The sequence below is a fragment of the Xylocopa sonorina genome, unplaced genomic scaffold (genome assembly GCF_050948175.1).
Source record: "Xylocopa sonorina isolate GNS202 unplaced genomic scaffold, iyXylSono1_principal scaffold0113, whole genome shotgun sequence".
NCBI classification, from domain to species: domain Eukaryota; kingdom Metazoa; phylum Arthropoda; class Insecta; order Hymenoptera; family Apidae; genus Xylocopa; species Xylocopa sonorina.
Window position 1 is genome coordinate 959,418 of NW_027490184.1, and position 18,058 is coordinate 977,475.

General features: G+C 35.4%; 2 protein-coding genes across 2 annotated transcripts; both read right to left on the reverse strand.

Moving 5' to 3' along the window:
- Positions 1–1,951: 1,951 nt before the first annotated feature.
- On the reverse strand, positions 1,952–2,969 carry LOC143432378 (uncharacterized). The gene is made up of 2 exons (XM_076909068.1): positions 2,079–2,969; positions 1,952–1,993 (listed from the first exon to the last, which is right to left on the reverse strand). The coding sequence occupies exons 1-2, from the start codon at positions 2,967–2,969 to the stop codon at positions 1,952–1,954; spliced, it is 933 nt and encodes a 310-aa protein (XP_076765183.1).
- Positions 2,970–2,976: 7 nt separating this feature from the next.
- Positions 2,977–3,753, reverse strand: LOC143432379 (uncharacterized). The gene is made up of 3 exons (XM_076909069.1): positions 3,381–3,753; positions 3,213–3,299; positions 2,977–3,125 (listed from the first exon to the last, which is right to left on the reverse strand). Exons 1-3 carry the CDS (start codon positions 3,751–3,753, stop codon positions 2,977–2,979), a joined length of 609 nt encoding a protein of 202 aa, XP_076765184.1.
- Between the last annotated feature and the right edge of the window lie 14,305 nt (positions 3,754–18,058).

Below are 18,058 nucleotides of genomic sequence, written 5' to 3' on the forward strand. Positions count from 1 at the left end.
GCATATTGTTATGGATGTGTCCAACAAGGCAACGATGAACAAAGTTAAATTTAATATTACGATGTTTAATATATTTGTTTTTCTGTAATTTAGCCAAAAAACTATAATAAGATATAATAAGATAATAAGATAAGATAAGAGCCGTCAATATTGAATGTAGAATATTTCTTTACTCTGCTGACCGAATCAATGGAAACGCTAAGTAATGTGCGTGCCTTTCGAAACAGTCAGATGCAAATTACGATACAACGTTTCGAAGAAATGGTACGTGTCACTCTTTTTTAATTTCCGTTTTTTTAATCAAAGGAAATTTGATTGAAATATCCGCAAAATTTAAGGACAAAAAAGTTATTATAATCTTATGCAACATATATGATGGTGATAAAGGATAAGTATGTGGAACTGAGAATAGAAGAAGAGAATAGAATTGGACCGAAATGGATATAAAACAGGAATTTGTATCTATACGTTCTATTCTATGCAAAAGCAAATATTTCAAAGAAAAAAAATGTATTACTTACAAATTACTTATGTTCGTAGGGATCTCACTAATTCAGACTTCTCGTCTTGCAGAACTAATCATTTATTTAACATGGAAAGGGGTCGAGGAATAGTAAAAGGTTTCCATATTTCATAGCCTTATTCGATACGTCAATTGGATCACGTAAAATATCGGACACTAATTCCATCTACATCTTTAGAACTTAAATATATAATTGCAACAACATATTTAATACCGTCTTAATAGCATGTTTCTAATTATTTACATCTATGCCTAATAAATATATGTTAATCAAACAAGCTGCTTTACCAAAGAGTAAAAGAATCTAAGGATTACAAATTTGAGCATTACATAACAAAAGTGCAATCCATATATAATGTTACATGTAACAAAATATGAAGACCAAACAGATCATACATGAGTTGAATCCACAATGCGGACATAGAGATACGGAAAAGGCAAAAAATCCAAACAATAATTAGCAAAGTTCAAAAAGGGAGGAGTGAAAATTTATCTCCCTGACGATAATAAGAAACAGGTCTGCCTCATGCACTACTACAATCTCTCAAACATCCAGCGATTGGCACGTCAATGACAACGGATGGAACAAATTCCGCGGTAGAACTGTGCTAATACACTGCACCTACTCAGTCTCGTAACGGTATACCCTTAGTACTGGGGCGACACTCGTAACAGGGCACTATTAATGCACCGCGACATAGCACACGGGCTACATGGCCATGGCAATTACACTATTAGCTCACCATAACTACACGCGTGGTAGTGGCGTAGACTGACATTTACGAATGGGGATGCTGTTTCTATAAAAATTATAAACGAATATGAAAAATGACCAAACTAAGCAAGTTATTTATTTTGATTCCAAAATAGATACACCGGCACGAAACAAAGATACAAGAACTCGATTTTATTATTTTCTATAAACTAGCTCGATACGGCGATTTTTCCCATAAAGTCTTTAATTACTTTATCATAAAAATATATAAATTTATTTTATATATATATATTTTTTAATTCATCGTTACAAATTCATGCAGTTGAGGGTTATATTCAATACGATGACAGCATGTTGTTTAAGAAATTACACAAGGCGAAGTTAGGGACGCAACAGCATGAATTTTTATTTTATAAGTAATATTAGCTGTACCAGTTCACACGTTGCTGTCTCTGAACGAAAAGGCAGTTTTAATACCTCAAATATAATTTATTAATGATCAAATGTATACATATGTCATGTATAAATATGTCATTTGAATATAACATATGTACAAAACATAGATATACATAGTTGATGGTAGAATAAACATGCTTCTTCACTTGTGATATTAAACAATATTGCAAACGAATTTCAATTGAACAATAATATAAGTAATTATTAAATATCATCATGAAATGAATGATATTTGATGATTGATGGTGAACTTTATCTTAGTAGTGCTTGTAAATATACAACATTATTTGTTTTCCTATCTGGTGCAAAAATAAATAAATTTGAAGGTTTTCCAATTCGAGAACACCCAGCGCACAGCTGTCCATATGAGAAGCATGGATTTACCAAATTTAATCCACATACTTGCAATGATTGTCCCTGTGCTTTGTTAATGATCATTGCAAAGGCTAGTCGTACCGGAAACTGTAGACGTTTGAATTCAAATGGAGTATTCGTTGGTATTATGGGATTGCGTGGTAGCAGCACATGTTCCCCTTGATGTTTTCCCTTTAAAATGGTTGCCTCAATTATGTTATTTATTAATTTTTTTACTGATAGCCTAGTCCCATTGCATAGTTGCGATGGATTTATATTTCGTAGAAGGATGATTGGGGAACCAATTTTCAAAGATAAAATATGTGGTGGCATTCCTTGTAGATCCAATAAATTAAAAAATTCTGTTGGATAATTAACTGATTCATCGTGATTGACAACAGTATCTATGGATTTATATGTTGTTTCTTCATCAGGTATATCAATTTGAATTGTGCAGTTTATTAAATTCACATCAATGTTTTTGGCTGCCAATATAGCACGCTCACTAACCCGTTGATTATTTTTATAATTCTGCGATAAATTTGAAAAAGCTTTGGCAATCAATTCATCAGTGGATTTTACAATGTGACAAAAGTTTTCTGGTAATGTAATACAGTGTGTGGATTGATCCATTTCCATTTTACCATTCCCAATATCTAATAATTGTTTCGCAAATGGTTCAGAAGATTCATCTTGTTGTAATTGAACACGCATATTGGCCTTTAAAGATATTTTCTCCACATACCGCCATAACACTGATGATTTGAGACATGCATTCAATTCATCTGCAGGTACTGAACGTGGTATAACTGGTAAAGTTTGTCGAAAATCATTAGCTAGGAAAATGAATGCACCACCAAAGAGCTGCTTATTTCCTCTCAAATCTTTTAATGTGCGTTTCAATGATTTCTTGTGTGCCATGGTGCATTCATCCCATATTATCAAGCTGACGTGATCTTAGTACTTTTCCCATCCCAGAATATTTGCTAATATTACATGTTGGAGTTTCAGTTACCTGCATATTTAATGGCATTTTCAATGCTGAATGTGCTGTTCGATCACCGTCCAAAAGAGTTGCTGCAATAACAAATGATGCAATAGCAAGTGCAATATTATTTTATGATCTTATTTTTGCCAGAATAATTAAAATAAGAAAAGTTTTGCCAGTGCCATCAGGTGCATCTAAGAAATATAAACCACAACTTTTGTTAGATATTGCATTTATAATTGTGTCATATGCTGTTCGTTGTTCTAATACCAATTTCGGCAGATTAATTCAAACAAATGTTTGTAATTCATTAACATCGAAGTGCGTTTCTCGTTGTACATCACGATCGAAAATGTCATTACCAGATCTATTTAGAGTAATCATTCCCAATTCTGTCAGTGACTTGTTGGCTATTGTCAAACATACATCCTCAATTAAAATCAATACCTCATTGTATATATTTGATGTACATTGAATGTTGGGATTAGCATTTAATCTACGCATGTGATGTAAAATGTCTTCACTCATATAGTTTTTATATTTTTCCCAAAGATCCTTTGGATTAGCAGGAAAACATGTAGTTAGTATGATGTGTACGTATCTGCTGTGGTTGAGCTGTATTAGAAGCATCAGCGAGTGAAATATCCCAATGAGCATCGTTTTCCAAGAGATTTCATTTCTGGCAAGCCTCACGACATGTAGCACATACATGGCCATTGACCGTTTTTAATTCTTAGGAAGATGTTGATCCACAAACATTGATTAATAATAATCATAGGTAAAATCATTCTGCGTTATTTGGATGTACAGTGTGCAGACGACCCAATGCATTTGTGGAATATAAATTAGGTGTCCTTGTACTTTTTTACCCTTTTTACGACGCTGAAATTTTCTTGTTGATGTATTCCACGTAAAATAAGTTGGTACTTCAGAGTACAGTAGTGTCCTTGCAACGGCATCATTTCTACATAATGTGAAAAATTCAGTTAATGGTGTTGGCGGTGGTGACATTGCTCTTGCACGTATATTTTCTGATGTAAAATATACACGCTGTCCATTTTCCAAATGTACTTCTAAATGAGCAACCGTTGGATATCGCTCATGAATGGAAAATGATAAAATACGCCATGCAACCTCATTACTACATATTTAGCGTCCCAGTTGATATTGGGTGACTTCATCGTTAGATGCAGTTGTATTTTCCACTCCAAACACTGCCATATCGCTTCCTTTGTTCACATACTTGCAAATATATTTTATAGCTTTCACTGAATTGCAGTACTCAACATTTATGTGTGCGTTATACGTTTTTAGTAGTAATGGAGAATATGGTACTACCCAATGATTATCAACATCAATAGTATTGTTGGGTACTTTTAGTTTAATGGATTTTCCACCATCTTCGGTAGATCGTCGTCGATAGAGTAGATATCCATCAACCCCTGTAATACTTTCAGCAAGTAAGTCTCTAGGATACCGCTTTGTGCACTTTCCATCTGATATGCATGGTGAATTATTATTTAGTGAGCGACATGGACCATGAATCATATTTTTTGAGACAATATCATGCAAATCTTTATCAATTTCAATGTCTGGTATTTCTGCAGAGATGATTTCATCAATTCTGTTTGGTGTTATCTTTCCCATCATCCATATTAAAATATGCGCATGTGGTAAACTACTTTCTTTGCCATTCAATGGAATACATCCAACAGCGCGTCTCTCCAAATACATAGTGTTTGACAATAAAATCTATTAAAGATTTTAATTTTTGTTTAAATACACGTGCAAAATTATCATGACGATCTGATGGTGATTGTCCAATTAATAAAAGCTCCTTCGTTTCATCCCATGCTCGGTTGCATGTAAATGTAATGAAAAAATTTGGACGACCATATGCACGAATATACGTCATTGCATCTTGTGCATATTCATGCATATGTCTTGTGCTGCCTGTAAATGAGGATGGTAAAATGACCATTTTTCCCAATTCACTAAGATACATACATGTCAACAATGTATTGATGAAATAATTGTCTATATTTCAATATATGATTATCAGCATTCTCACGAATCATCGTTTGATATGCATAATAATTCATAGCACTGACCTTTTTGTGAATGTCCACATTAGTTGTAGGGTTTCTCATATTAATATTAAAATGATATCCATCCTCTCCTTGCAAAAATAGAATGGGATATTGTAATGCATCATATTAACGATGCGTTTCTGATACTTGACGCTGGACGTCACTATTTCTACGACGAAGAATTATATCGCGAGAATTAAATTCTTCATCAACTATGACAATTGACACTTCATCGATCGTTGGTGCGTTGAATTGTCTTCGATGTTGACCAATAGGTGTTTTATCCGCCTTTATTATCACTTTGTAATCGTCAGATGGCAGTTGTTCAATGGCAGTTTTAAATAATTTAATTAATTCATTATTACTCATATTCAGTTGAAACCGTCTGTTCATTTGTTCGTCAGTATTTCCCATAAAATATATCTGAAGATATTTGTGATCAGCATTTGGCAAGGGTAGTAGTGATCTAGCATGGTGATAAATTTGCCTTTGTACTTTAAATGTTGGCATATATTTTGCGCTAACGATATTCGTTGCTCCGAACGATGTCATTTGGAAGCATGAATTGTACTTGGGTATATTTTTCAAATAATTTTTGATTTACTTGTTTCACCTGATACTAAAGTTAATAATGGATCAGGTGGTGAACGCAAGTCTGCTGACTTTACTTTTCCACCTGTACAACACATACCTGGTGCTTCATTTTTAAATTTTTGAGCACCGTAATACGTACTCTTTTTATCCATTTTTCCAATAATTACACTTTGATGAAGACCGTAATTGTAAAGGGGATTGTAATTGAAACCACATGAAATCAAATCAGTATATATCGTGCGTCTTGTCTATGTTCTGCGAATTCGATTCCTTTGCTGCCTTGCTTGCCTCTGTTCGCTCGTTTCTAATGATCGAGCAAGAGCAGTGTGAACTCGATCTCTTTCTTACCTTGCTTGCCTCTGTTTCCTCGTTTCCAATGATCGAGCAAGAGCAGTGTGAACTCGACCTCTTTCTTGCCTTGCTTGCCTCTGTTCATTCGTTTCCAATGATCGAGCAAGAGCAGTGTGAACTCGATCTTTTCTTGTCTAGCTTGTCTCTGCTCACTTGTTTCTGAAGCTCGTTCTTCTCTTCTCCTTTTTGCTTGATTTGTAGATCGACCAGTAGCACTTCGCTTTGGTGGCATAACTGTGGGGTTAAATAAAACGTATTTCCAATTATTTTCTTCAGCTGGAAATCAAGAATATTTTTATTTATTTACGTATTAATAATTTATTCTCGTATTAATAATTGCAAAAGTTTTTTGACTGCATTTTTGTATTTATTAGATTTTGCTGGCGAAAAATCGAACGTCAAACGCATTAATGTTGTTTTTTGTAATTTAAATTAATTTGTTGAAATCTTAAAGGAAACAATAACTGAAAAAATATAAATAAAACGATTCAATATTTTACTTACCTCGTGATTTATATTTTTATTGTTATTACAACTGTTATCATGAGTATGTTATTTTTTACAGTTTAATTTGTTTTAAAAAAGTAAATTCTATGAGTAAATTTCATGAGTAGAAATTTAATTTTTTAATTTATTCATGGTTACACTTTTAACAAATATTACTAATTAAATGTTATTTTGATATTTTTGGGATATTTGTTCGGAAGCACCTAGAACCCCAACTCTGATTTAAGAAAATTGTCAAAAACCTTCCCGGAGATATACCTAATAATTTCCCAAATTTTCACGGCGTTTGGATGTATGGTTTTTGAATCTATCAAGTACAGACAGACAGACAGACACACATTCATTTTTATATACATAATAGATAAAATGAAGAACTATTGATACGCAATGTTCGTTGTAAAATATAATCAAGCAGTTAGTATATCAAATGACAGCACATAATAAATCACTGAAAGTATAATGATATGAATAGTAAGAAAAGCATATTTATTTGTTAGATGTTTATAAATTCAAATTTAAAGGTCCAAGTCACATTTAACAAATTACTGTTTAACAAGGTGATTTAATGTTGTTTCAAATAGGCGTGGAGAACTAGCTGGTTCTTCTGTCAATGTAATTTCATTTTTGCATGATACAGTAAAAACACATTTGCAATCTAAGCAAGGTTTCATTAGATTTGGTAGATTCTCCAAATTTTAGAAAGGGACGATGCCAGTAGTAGTTGGTTTAGTGACAGGTAATAAACATATATAACAAGCAAAGCAACGTAAACGGATTTAAAATGTTCGAGTTAATATAAACTAAACTATTATACTTTAATAATCCATGTAGCGTTTCTGTTCTTTGTAACTTACAAAGAGTCTTAAGAACGTAATACAATGTAAAAAAGTTTGGAAAAAAAGAAAGCAGGCCTTAATCTCAGATAAAGGAACCTTCGATCTTGGTAATTTTCAAAACCAGAACAATTAAAAAAAATCTGGAGTCAACACATTGGAAAAAAAATTCTTCCAGTGAAAATTGCTATATGTAGTGCAATAGCAGCTTCACATCCCCTTGATATTCTACAGAAAATCTTATGCTATTTTATTCGATTTACTAGAATCGAAACAATGACACCTATTAGGTGGTATTTCTACAACTGCTACCATAGCCACACACACGCACACACGAAATCCATCCAGATTAAAGATACTGTGTATGTATTGGAGGATGCGTGCAATAAGAAAGGATTATTACATGGATAAATTGTAGAATTCCATTTGTAATTGATAATTAGATTATAATTATTTATATCCTTTTATCAGAAATTTAAATAGGACTTTGCAATCTCATTTCATTTTGGCAGTTATACTTATATATAAGCATCCATCCAAGCATAAAGCCTTAAAATATTTGTTATAAATGTATGAGTAAAGTTCAATCGACATAAATAAATATTGACAAACGTGATTTATTTAATTTATATCATTTAGCGTTACAAAGTATATTATAAAACATAAAAATATATTTTACTTTTGTCTTTTTAATACTTTAAATATTTTATATTATCGTATTAAACTTTTACAAAAAATAACAAAATTTTTATAACTAGGAACAATTTTTCCTTAATTAGTTAATATGTTGGTTCTTTTTAAGAAGACGGTATTTAATTTTTCAAAGTAAGTTTTGACTTTAAATTGACCATTAATTTCTCTAATTTCATTGCTTTTCATAGATCACCGCTAATTTTCAACTTTCCCATTACGGCTTTGTCGATGCAAGTTTTAATTCTCCGAAAAATATATAATATTATGTTATTAGTAAAATTATTTTGCATTTCTAATTAATTTCGAACGTAAAAGATATATTTTTTTTATGAGAAAGCATTGCGAGAAAATTTTGAGAATCTATTGTTAATGTTGTACCTAGTGGTTGAGTAGGTTCTCCTCTCCCTGCCGCACCTTTTTAACTTTTTTAAGATCCAAAAACCGTGTACAAGTTTCGGCACCATTAACGTTTACGAAATTTACATATTGTAAATTTTTGCAAAAATGATGTTAATTAACTCTTGAATTATGGTTGCTTGGGCAATTAATCAGACTGATCTATGATGTGCTGTAATGTACGAAGCCTAATAAATTTTTTTTGAACATAAGGAACAATATTGTATTTGAGCTTACAGTTTTGTTAACAAACTCGCTGTTTAAATTAGTTTGGATGACAGTTAATATTTGCATGATCTTTTCCTCTGATTTATCTGTATAATTTGTTCGTTCTTTTCAATTGTCATATATAATTATTCAAATCCATATGTTCCAAGTACTCCTCTAGAAAAGAATCAGGCTACAATTTATCTTATCAATAACATTTATATTCTGTAAAATAAATTGATTTGTTTACTAAAATATAAATTATACATTGATGTATTAATTGTAAACCTTTAGTTAATTATTCACACCTGGATTACGCGCATAATGGGTAAAATCAGACATTCCTTCAGTTTTTTAATATTGCATCATCGATTAAAGACTCATTAGTAACAGATTTACTGTTTTTGCAAAATAAAAGCGTACATTGCATCACACATTATCTCCAGCTTCCCACTATAATTTTGTGATTCTGAACCAACTAAAATCTCTATCGCAGTCATATGTATACCTGAAATAACGCGTGCCTAAGGCAATCTTAAATTGAGAGAATTATTTTTTTTAACAATGAAATTAGAAATATATATAACTTAGTCTCTTCGACAAGACTGCATTCACAGCAATACCATCATTTTCATATTCATCGGCCCTTCCAAGAGCACATATTAACATTCCAAACTTGGATATTATTATACTTAGTTTAATTTTTATCCTTAGTGGTGGGCTGATATTTACTATATGAGGATTTGTGCCTTTCTCTGAATATGATAAGCATACCTTGATATTATTCACAAGATCATAATTTTTCATACCAATGGATTCTATGCCTGGTAGAAGTAACAATGCTAACATGATTAACGCTTTCAGCACTGAGTTGTGTGGCAAATGGTTTTGTGAGATCCCGTATGTGGCGTTCGTTGTTGTCAGACCGATGGAGTCATCTCTGTGAAAACTGCTCGAGCTTTTCGCAAATCTGTTTCAGCAGTGAATGAAGAGATGGCGAAACGTGTCAATACATGCCTACGGATGGCTTTTCCCATTAAGAATAACTTATAACATATCGATGGATGGTGCTGCCGACGGTCGGTTACTCACAATCGGCCGACGGATGGTGCTGCTTGTGCTTAGTAATCCATAAATTATTGACGACTGCTGTTACCAACAACCGATAGCGCATGCTTTCACATACAGCTGGTGCAGCCAAGAGTAGGTAACTCAAGACTTATGAACGACTGGTGTTGCCTGCGGTCGGTAGCTCACGATATAACGACAGTAGATGATGCCTGTGGTCGATAAATTATGATATAATGACGGCTGGTATTGCCAATAGCCGGGAATTCAAGAACTATCGACGGATGGCATTGTAGAGCTACCGGTAATCCATCTCTTACTTGGCTTAACGTAATCTGACATCCACTAAACTTAATTTAAATCAACCTAACTTCAGTTACACCTAATCCGACTTAACGTGCCTTCACTCAAATCTAACCCAACCTAGCACAATCTAACTTTACCTTTCTTAAACATAAACCAATCAAACCTACGCTTTCTTAAATCTAATCCAACTTAACCAAGCAACCTACAAACATTCCCAAGTATAACCCAACCTAACCAAACCTAGCGTAACCTAACTAAATTTAACATAACCACACTTCCATTTTGGGATGGAAGCAATCTCCGCAACTTTCCCAGGGATGAGGCTATGCAGTAAGCCTTCCGCAGTTATGAAGTGGCAGAGATCCGCTCCGATTGAACGTTCATTCACGTAATGTAATGTAATGATCGGCGGGTTCAATCGGAGCGAGTCCGCATCGAATACAGGAGCGTCTTCAGTTAAATGAAAGCGAACAGTCGGAAAAGAATAAAACTTTACTAAAAAATCGTATGAAATCCGATATTTCGACGCATATCTGATATACATCTAAATAAACGCAATTCGGAAAATACAAAGGATAGGAGTAAGGTACAACGAAATAGACGATATCGTGAGAGAAAGTAAGAAAATCGTGGAACTTAAAAAGAAAATATTAATTTAGATTGAACGAATCAATATCACTGATCGCGGCAATCTTAATGGAAAACGCGTGACTGCGAATCAGTTAGAGTATGGGATAAATGCTGGTCGCGAGTCGAGTGGCCCTAGGAGTTCCTCGCCCGCATCAGGGCATACAGTAGGGCGATGGAGGACCTGCAGCCCCCACCCCCGGCGTGAGCGAGGCTGCTTGCATATGCTACTGAGATGTGCTGCTCGCTCGCGATTCGGAATCAGCCCCATCGGATCCTGACAGTAGATTAAAGGTTGGGAAGGCGGTTCGGAGCCCCCTTTCGATGACACAAAAGGATAAGGAAATTGAAAAGTATACGAAAAGCGTATATAAAGGAGAAAAAGGAAGCCTTGGAAGGAAGCACAGACACGGAAGGAGAAGCATTAGGAGCCGAATTAAATGCAGGATAATGGGAAAGCTACCGATAAGAATAACGCCTATACTTTTAAATAGACGAATGAGCAGTTATACATCAGACATAATGATAGATATTCTGAGCGAGGACACGGCGAAGCTAATGACATATTAGAAAACGTTAATAGAAAACATCAGGAGGAGCAACCGAGTCGCGTTAGTTGAATTTGGACAGGAATATAGTAAAGAGCTGGAGAAGGTCAAACGACTTAGAATAGCATTAACACCTTGTCCCAGCAAAGTGCTACCGAAAATAGAGAGATACTTCAAATGCCATAACCTGAGATATATCGGCAGAAATTGCGAAGAAGTCAGATATAATAAGGGAATTTGCAGAAGATGCGGATCCCAGATTTATACGCTGATCGGTTTCATCGCGATTAAACCGAAATGTATCATCTGCAGCGAGGCAGGAAGAAGAAATCCGTACATCAGACACGTTACCGAAGCTTTAATTGTCCGGCCTACAGAAAAGCGTTGACAGAAAAGAACGAGAAACGAATATGGAATTGAAAGTCCAACAAATCAATCTGAACAGATGCCAAATGCCGTAAGATATCATGCAGCAAATGCGAATGATTCAAGGGACAGACGTGGTAATAATATTGGAAGCACACAAGATGGACGAATACTGACTGCAAGACGAGAACGGTGACGCTGCGATATGGATAACCGGCGTTAATCGAAAATGTTTCACATATGGCACCTCATACTCCTCGACTGGAATCGTTCATGCAATGGTCAAAGGAATAAAAGCTATAAGCAGCTACTTCTTGCCGAAGAGGAACGGAAAGAAATCGAAGAACATATAAACCAAATTGAGGTCAGCATAGAAAAGGTAGAGAACGCAAACAGAATAATAATCATGGATGACCTGAACGTTGCATAAAGCGGAAGAGTTTTAGATATTTGCAGCGTCGGACTGTCAATACGTACTATATACCTTCCAAAGTACGAATTACAAGAATAACGAAGAGAGATTTGCAAGCCTCGATGGGAAGAAAGCGAACTGGAGCCAAGAAAATATATGATCGACTTATATAATATATAGATATTTATTTTTATTTAGAGGGGATGATCTATTTTCATCCTAAGTAACTAGTAACTAAGTAAGAGTAACTGAAATATATGATAAGTGTAATTATATAAACCAATTTCAAATATTTAATTAAAACATCATGAAATGATATGAAATTAGATAGGATTTTAAATGTAATGGAGTATCTTAAGGAGATATTATATTTAGCATTAACTAAAATATAGAATATGTATTAATATTTATACCAATTTGAAATATTTACTTGAAAAATCATGAAAGCATGTGGTCCAGCGTGTGGGGGATTAACGGATCGTTGCGAGGTGCATGCGGTCCAGCGAGAGGGGACTCGCGTCTCGTGGTGGGACTAGCGGCGCGTCTTTCGCGTTTAACTTATGAAATAGTATAATGAAGTAGTATAGCATGAACTTACAATTACGTGTGTGTTGCCGGTAGGCAAACACCTCGCCTGTAGGCGAGCGCGGCAAGTTGCCTGAACCCAGGGATTGATGACCGAAGTGCGAAAAGGCTCATGTGTGGAATGAGTGGCAGGCGCTACGCACGACGTTACACTTAGAAGCAGATAAGTATAATGCAATGCATAGAACATTACAAATAACTTACCTTGAAACGTTGAAATGAGGTGGGCTCTCGCGTTGCATGAAGCATTAGAACTCTCGGTTTATATATAAACTTAGAATTATTGTGAACGCAATTGTCTACACTTTCGAAAATACTGTTAACACGTTGAGTGCTACGCCGATCTTGCTATACATCTCTCTCAGGCGGCAGCGCGTGAGCACTTGATGCTGAACGCTTGACTGATGGGTATAAACAAACGATAACTTTGATACGTTGTATCTGTTTCGCTTGGACTGTTGAAATGATATAAGCAATGCATTTACATACAATGCATAAACATAAGGTAATGGAATGGGGAATGCCAGAGAGGCGAAAGAGCAAATACAAGATGAGAGTCATCGTGATAGAGCCACCGGAGTATAAAGACCTGCTGTAGCAGAGAGAATTCAGTTTTATTGTGACTATTTTGAAAAAGTTTTGGTATCCATCAGCTAAAAATGTTGAGAAGACGAACAGATAGTGTCTCGTCGAGAGAGCTATTTGTACCACGCAAATGTCGGCGTATAATACCACTACCATCTTCAGATAGTGACAATTCGTCTAGTAGTTCACTAAGGAATACTGAAACAAGTGATTAAAATGATTAGTTTGATCCGCGAGGCAACCAGCCAAACATTATACCTTTCTCAAGTCCCCATGGTGCCAAACGCGCTCATGAGGAAATGCAAAATTGTAGCACAATGGAAGATTTTTACATCCTCTGTGTGACGGATAAACTATTTCAACATATAAACGAACAAACAAATATTTATGCGACACAAAGAACAATCGCTTCCAAACGTGTTGAAAAGTGGGTGCCAACAGATAAGGACGAAATAAAGAGGTTTTCTGGAGTGGTTTTGTGGATGGGAATGGAAAAGCTGCCATCTTTGTATCTGTATTGGTGTAAGGATACATTGTTTATTCAAACATTCCCGCGGAAAGTTATGAGTAGAGACAGATTTCAAATTTTGTTGAGAATGTTGCACTTTGCCGACAAAAATACTTAAATTGTGCTGTGATAATCATTACACATATAATCTTTGCATTTACACCGGCAAATCATTGGATAAAAGAAATACGGCACCCACAAATGTTGTCATGAATTTATGTGAAAATGAATTTCAGAAAGGCAATCCTTTATATACGGATAATTATTATACGATTGAGGATTTAGCAAACAAACTAATAACAAAAAGTACGCATTTGGTTGGTACTCTTCGACCAAACCGAAGAGGCAATCCAAGTAAAGTTGTGATAGCCAAACTGTGACGCGGAGGTGTCACTGTACAAGAGAACAGTAGAGGGATTACAATCATGAAATGGAAAGACAAGAGGGACGTTTTAGTTTTTTCGATCAAGGATTCTGACGAAATGAAATTCGTAATAACAAGGACAGGGGTATCCTGCAAACCAAAAATTATTATTAATTATAATAAAGGTAAAAAAGCGATCGATCTGTCTGATCAAGCGGGTGCTTATAGCAGTCCACTTAGAAGGTCACTAAAGTGGTATAGAAAACTGGCATTCGACCTTCTTTTGAATATTGCCGTCTTTAATGCGTTACATATGTTCCAAAGTGTAACAGGAAGAAAGATGTCAATTACAACATTCCGAAAACAATTGGTAAATGCTCTCGCACGACATTCACATGAGGAAACGCCAATTAGGGCCTATACAAGTAGACGAATTCACAAATTTCATAAGAAGGAAGCAATGGCGCGTGAAGTACGAAAATATTGTGTTGAATGTTACAGCACAAACACAAAAATGTTCGGACTCCAGTTAGCGAAGAGAATGACAAAGAAAGTTACTACATACTATAATATGTGCAAATCACAACCACATCTTTGTTTTAAATGTTTTAATATACTTCATTAAATATTAGCATAAATATTTTAATTATTATTAATAATTTAACCCTTTCCAATGCCGGTCTCATGCACCGATGTCGATCATACAAGAAGTTCACTGTCAGTCCCTAAAATCCACGTTGTCCAAACGAAAACTCGATTGTCAGTCCCTGGGGACTGACTTGACACTCATCGTGTTAAGCCCAGTAAAAATATTGTAATCGACGGAATCATGGTTCCATGGCGAGGATGGCACAGTTTTTGCCAATATAGCCCTGGAAATCGGAATAAATATGACATAAAACTCCGTAAACTATGCCTTCCGGAAGGATACACGCATAACATTCTTATATACGCCGGAAATAATGCAACCTGAATAGCGAAAGCACGTGCGCATGCTGTAGTTATGACGTTGGAGGGTGAATTATTATTTGAAAGCCGCGTATTTTACGCAAATAATTTATATACTTGTGTTCCTTTGGTTGAGAAACTTCTGCAAAAAGTAGCATTTATTTGGTACAGTAAAAATTAATACAAAATTTCTTCTACTGCAGGCCTAACGGAAACTGCAACGGAGTGGCTTTATGTATTTTCAAAATCGGAGCGGCTTTAAATCTTTATGTGGATGGATAAGAGTGGGTATGCATGCTAGCCACTTCTGAAAACCACAAATGTGTTAATGTCCAGGGTAGTAATAATAAGTTAAAGCCGGACACAGTGTTCCTTTATAACAAAGCTGAGAAGGGGTTTGACCATCTGACCAGATGTCTTCTTATCACAGTTGATTACGCAGAACAGTAAAGTGGTATAGAAAAATAGTTATCGAATTAGTATGCGGGACTTCTCTCGTCAATGCCTGTTATATACACAGAAAATGGAGTACCACAGGTATGAAAATATTAAACATCCGCGAAAAAATGATTGATTATCTCCTCAGTACAGTGGATCGTCGCAGTGAACAAACGTCATCTGAAACTGAAGCAGTGCCCAAGAAACATACATATTTTTTGCGGTCGTTCCAAGGACACGCGAGAAAAACGAGATAACGATGTAAAGAATGTTATAGACGTATGTCTAGAATAAATGGTAGCCAGTATGCCTCGAATAAGACGATAAAAGTAAAAACCTGTTTTAACCGATGTAAGGGCCAACCGGAACTCTACCTAACATGTTTTGAAAAATTACATAAAAAAATTAAATAATTATGTTTGGTTTATAATATTGATTTGTTATGTTTTAAATATTAATTATATAATTAATGTTAAATATTAATTATAATGTCCGTTTATAATGCTGAGAATCGAAGAATAAACCTACTTTGTACTATCTACTTTGTGAAACATAAGTTCGACCCATCATGGTACACGCCGGTCCACGAAATAGACGCGTGTGACCCACCGGAGGTGCACACTGCCTCACGGAACAGACACGTGTAACCTGCCAGTGATGCACGCCGGCGTCAACGAGCTACACGTAGAAATCAGATGTGCCATCGCATTGCGTGGAGCATTAGATCACTACAGCTTTGACAAGCAGATAACATGAAACCCCAGCCCGGTGCAAGGAACAATTGAATTTACATTTGTTTGAAGTGTAGAAGTTGGTAAAGATAATGCGATACATAGAACATTACAACATTCTTGCTTTCGAATGTTGAAATGAGACACTCCACCACACAGCATGTAGCCTTCGAACTCTACTTCTTATATACGTAGACACTATGTAACGCCAGCCCGATGCATTTATCTGTAGAATTCGCATTCTTTTGAAGTGTAGAAACAGATCAACAAAATGCAAAGCGTACAAATTTACAGTTAACTTATTTTGAATCGTTGAAATGGTTTGCGCCATCGCATTGCATGCAGAAATAGAACACCATTGCTTTGACACACGGACACTATAAACTGCCATCCTGTTGCATTGAACTGTATAACTGACATTCTTTTCAAGAGCTCCAGCAAATAAGCATAGTGCTATGCATTGAGGATTCTAGCTTACATTCTTCGAAACGTTGAAATGAGATGCGCCATCGCATTGCATGGAGCCTTAGAACTTCATTGCCTTGAAGCCCAGACCCTTTAAAGGTCCATCATGTTGAATGGAGCTACAGAATTCACATTCTGATGAAATGTAGAAGAAGATAAGCATAGTGCTATGAATAGAAGATTACACTTTCTCTGAAACGTTGACATGGGATGCGACCTCGCGTTGCGTGGAGCAGTATAATTCTATTGCTTTTACACGCAGACACTATGAAGCGCCATCCCGTTTCAAGGAACTGTAGAGTTCACATTCCTTTGATTTGTTGTAGCATACAAGCATAATGTTGTTGAAGGATAATTAAATTATCTTAATCTAAATGGTAATCAATAATTCATCTTCAAAATGTTATGTACATGGAACATTCTGAATTGCGAGCGAGACCGAATGTACGGAATTAATGAGTTTTTCGTGCGAATGTTTTAAAACGATGAATCTGTTGTTTATTTGCTGTCTATGGAGTTATATCGAAGTTGTAAAGAACTATTTAATGATTTACAAAATCTTGTAATTGTCTTTAATTAATAAGTTTCCTACAATTTTAGGAACTCAGGCGTGGTAATTATCAAGAAGACATTCAAGAATTAAATCGGATACGTTCTAAATATTGGAATATGATCGAGTATTTGAAGACAGAACGTCGGAGAAAATTCCATGACGGTATAGAACGTTCGAGAAGTTATTCATGCGACGCGAGTGCAGATTTGAGAGATAGCGTGAGAACGAAAATTAAACGAGTAGAGACAATTCGAGTTTAAACGCGAGTGTCAAGCGAAAATTTTCGAATGAAAAATTTGTGTAAAATTTGTGTAAAAAAATGGATGTTAACCCAGACAGAACGTGGATAGATAACAAGCTGAAAGATGTTCGTGAAGATAATGAAGGGTCTTGTACTGGTGTATCATCAAACGTGGAGTACAGCAACGAGAAATTAGTTTTTTTTTTAAAGGGAAAAGAATTAGCAGGAAGTGAGTTAGTCATGTTGCGCCTTGAGTTAGATGCAATACGAAGGAAATTGCAGGTTGAGAAAAATTTGGAAAATGAGCAGCTAAGATAGACGCGTAATTTTGAAGGCGAACAATTTGATGTTGTTAGTGGCAGTGACAATACCTTGGCATTGAATAATGGCAATGAGTGTACTGTTTTATCTCAATTTAGCCAGCCGCAAACGAATATTTCGGTAGTTGCACATTTACATGGTAAATTTGATGGCAAATCTGGTGATAGTGAAATTTGGAAGAAACAAATAAAATTGTTGAAGACGACATATAAATTGGAAGATGACGTTGCACTATTACTTATCGGTATGCGACTGAAAGGAAAAGCAACCGACTGCTGGCAGAGC

What these genes read in the sequence shown, in the direction of transcription:
- LOC143432379 (XM_076909069.1), bottom strand. Translation starts at nt 3,753, where the DNA reads ATGGCCATGTATGTGCTACATGTCGTGAGGCTTGCCAGAAATGAAATC. An exon ending in TGGTAATGACATTTTCGATC is followed by an intron (nt 3,300 to 3,380) that starts GTGATGTACAAC and finishes AATTGGTATTAG; the next exon opens with AACAACGAACAGCATATGAC. An exon ending in AGATGCACCTGATGGCACTG is followed by an intron (nt 3,126 to 3,212) that starts GCAAAACTTTTC and finishes TTGTTATTGCAG; the next exon opens with CAACTCTTTTGGACGGTGAT.
- LOC143432378 (XM_076909068.1), bottom strand. Translation starts at nt 2,969, where the DNA reads ATGGCACACAAGAAATCATTGAAACGCACATTAAAAGATTTGAGAGGA. An exon ending in AAGTATGTGGATTAAATTTG is followed by an intron (nt 1,994 to 2,078) that starts GTAAATCCATGC and finishes TTTTTGCACCAG; the next exon opens with ATAGGAAAACAAATAATGTT.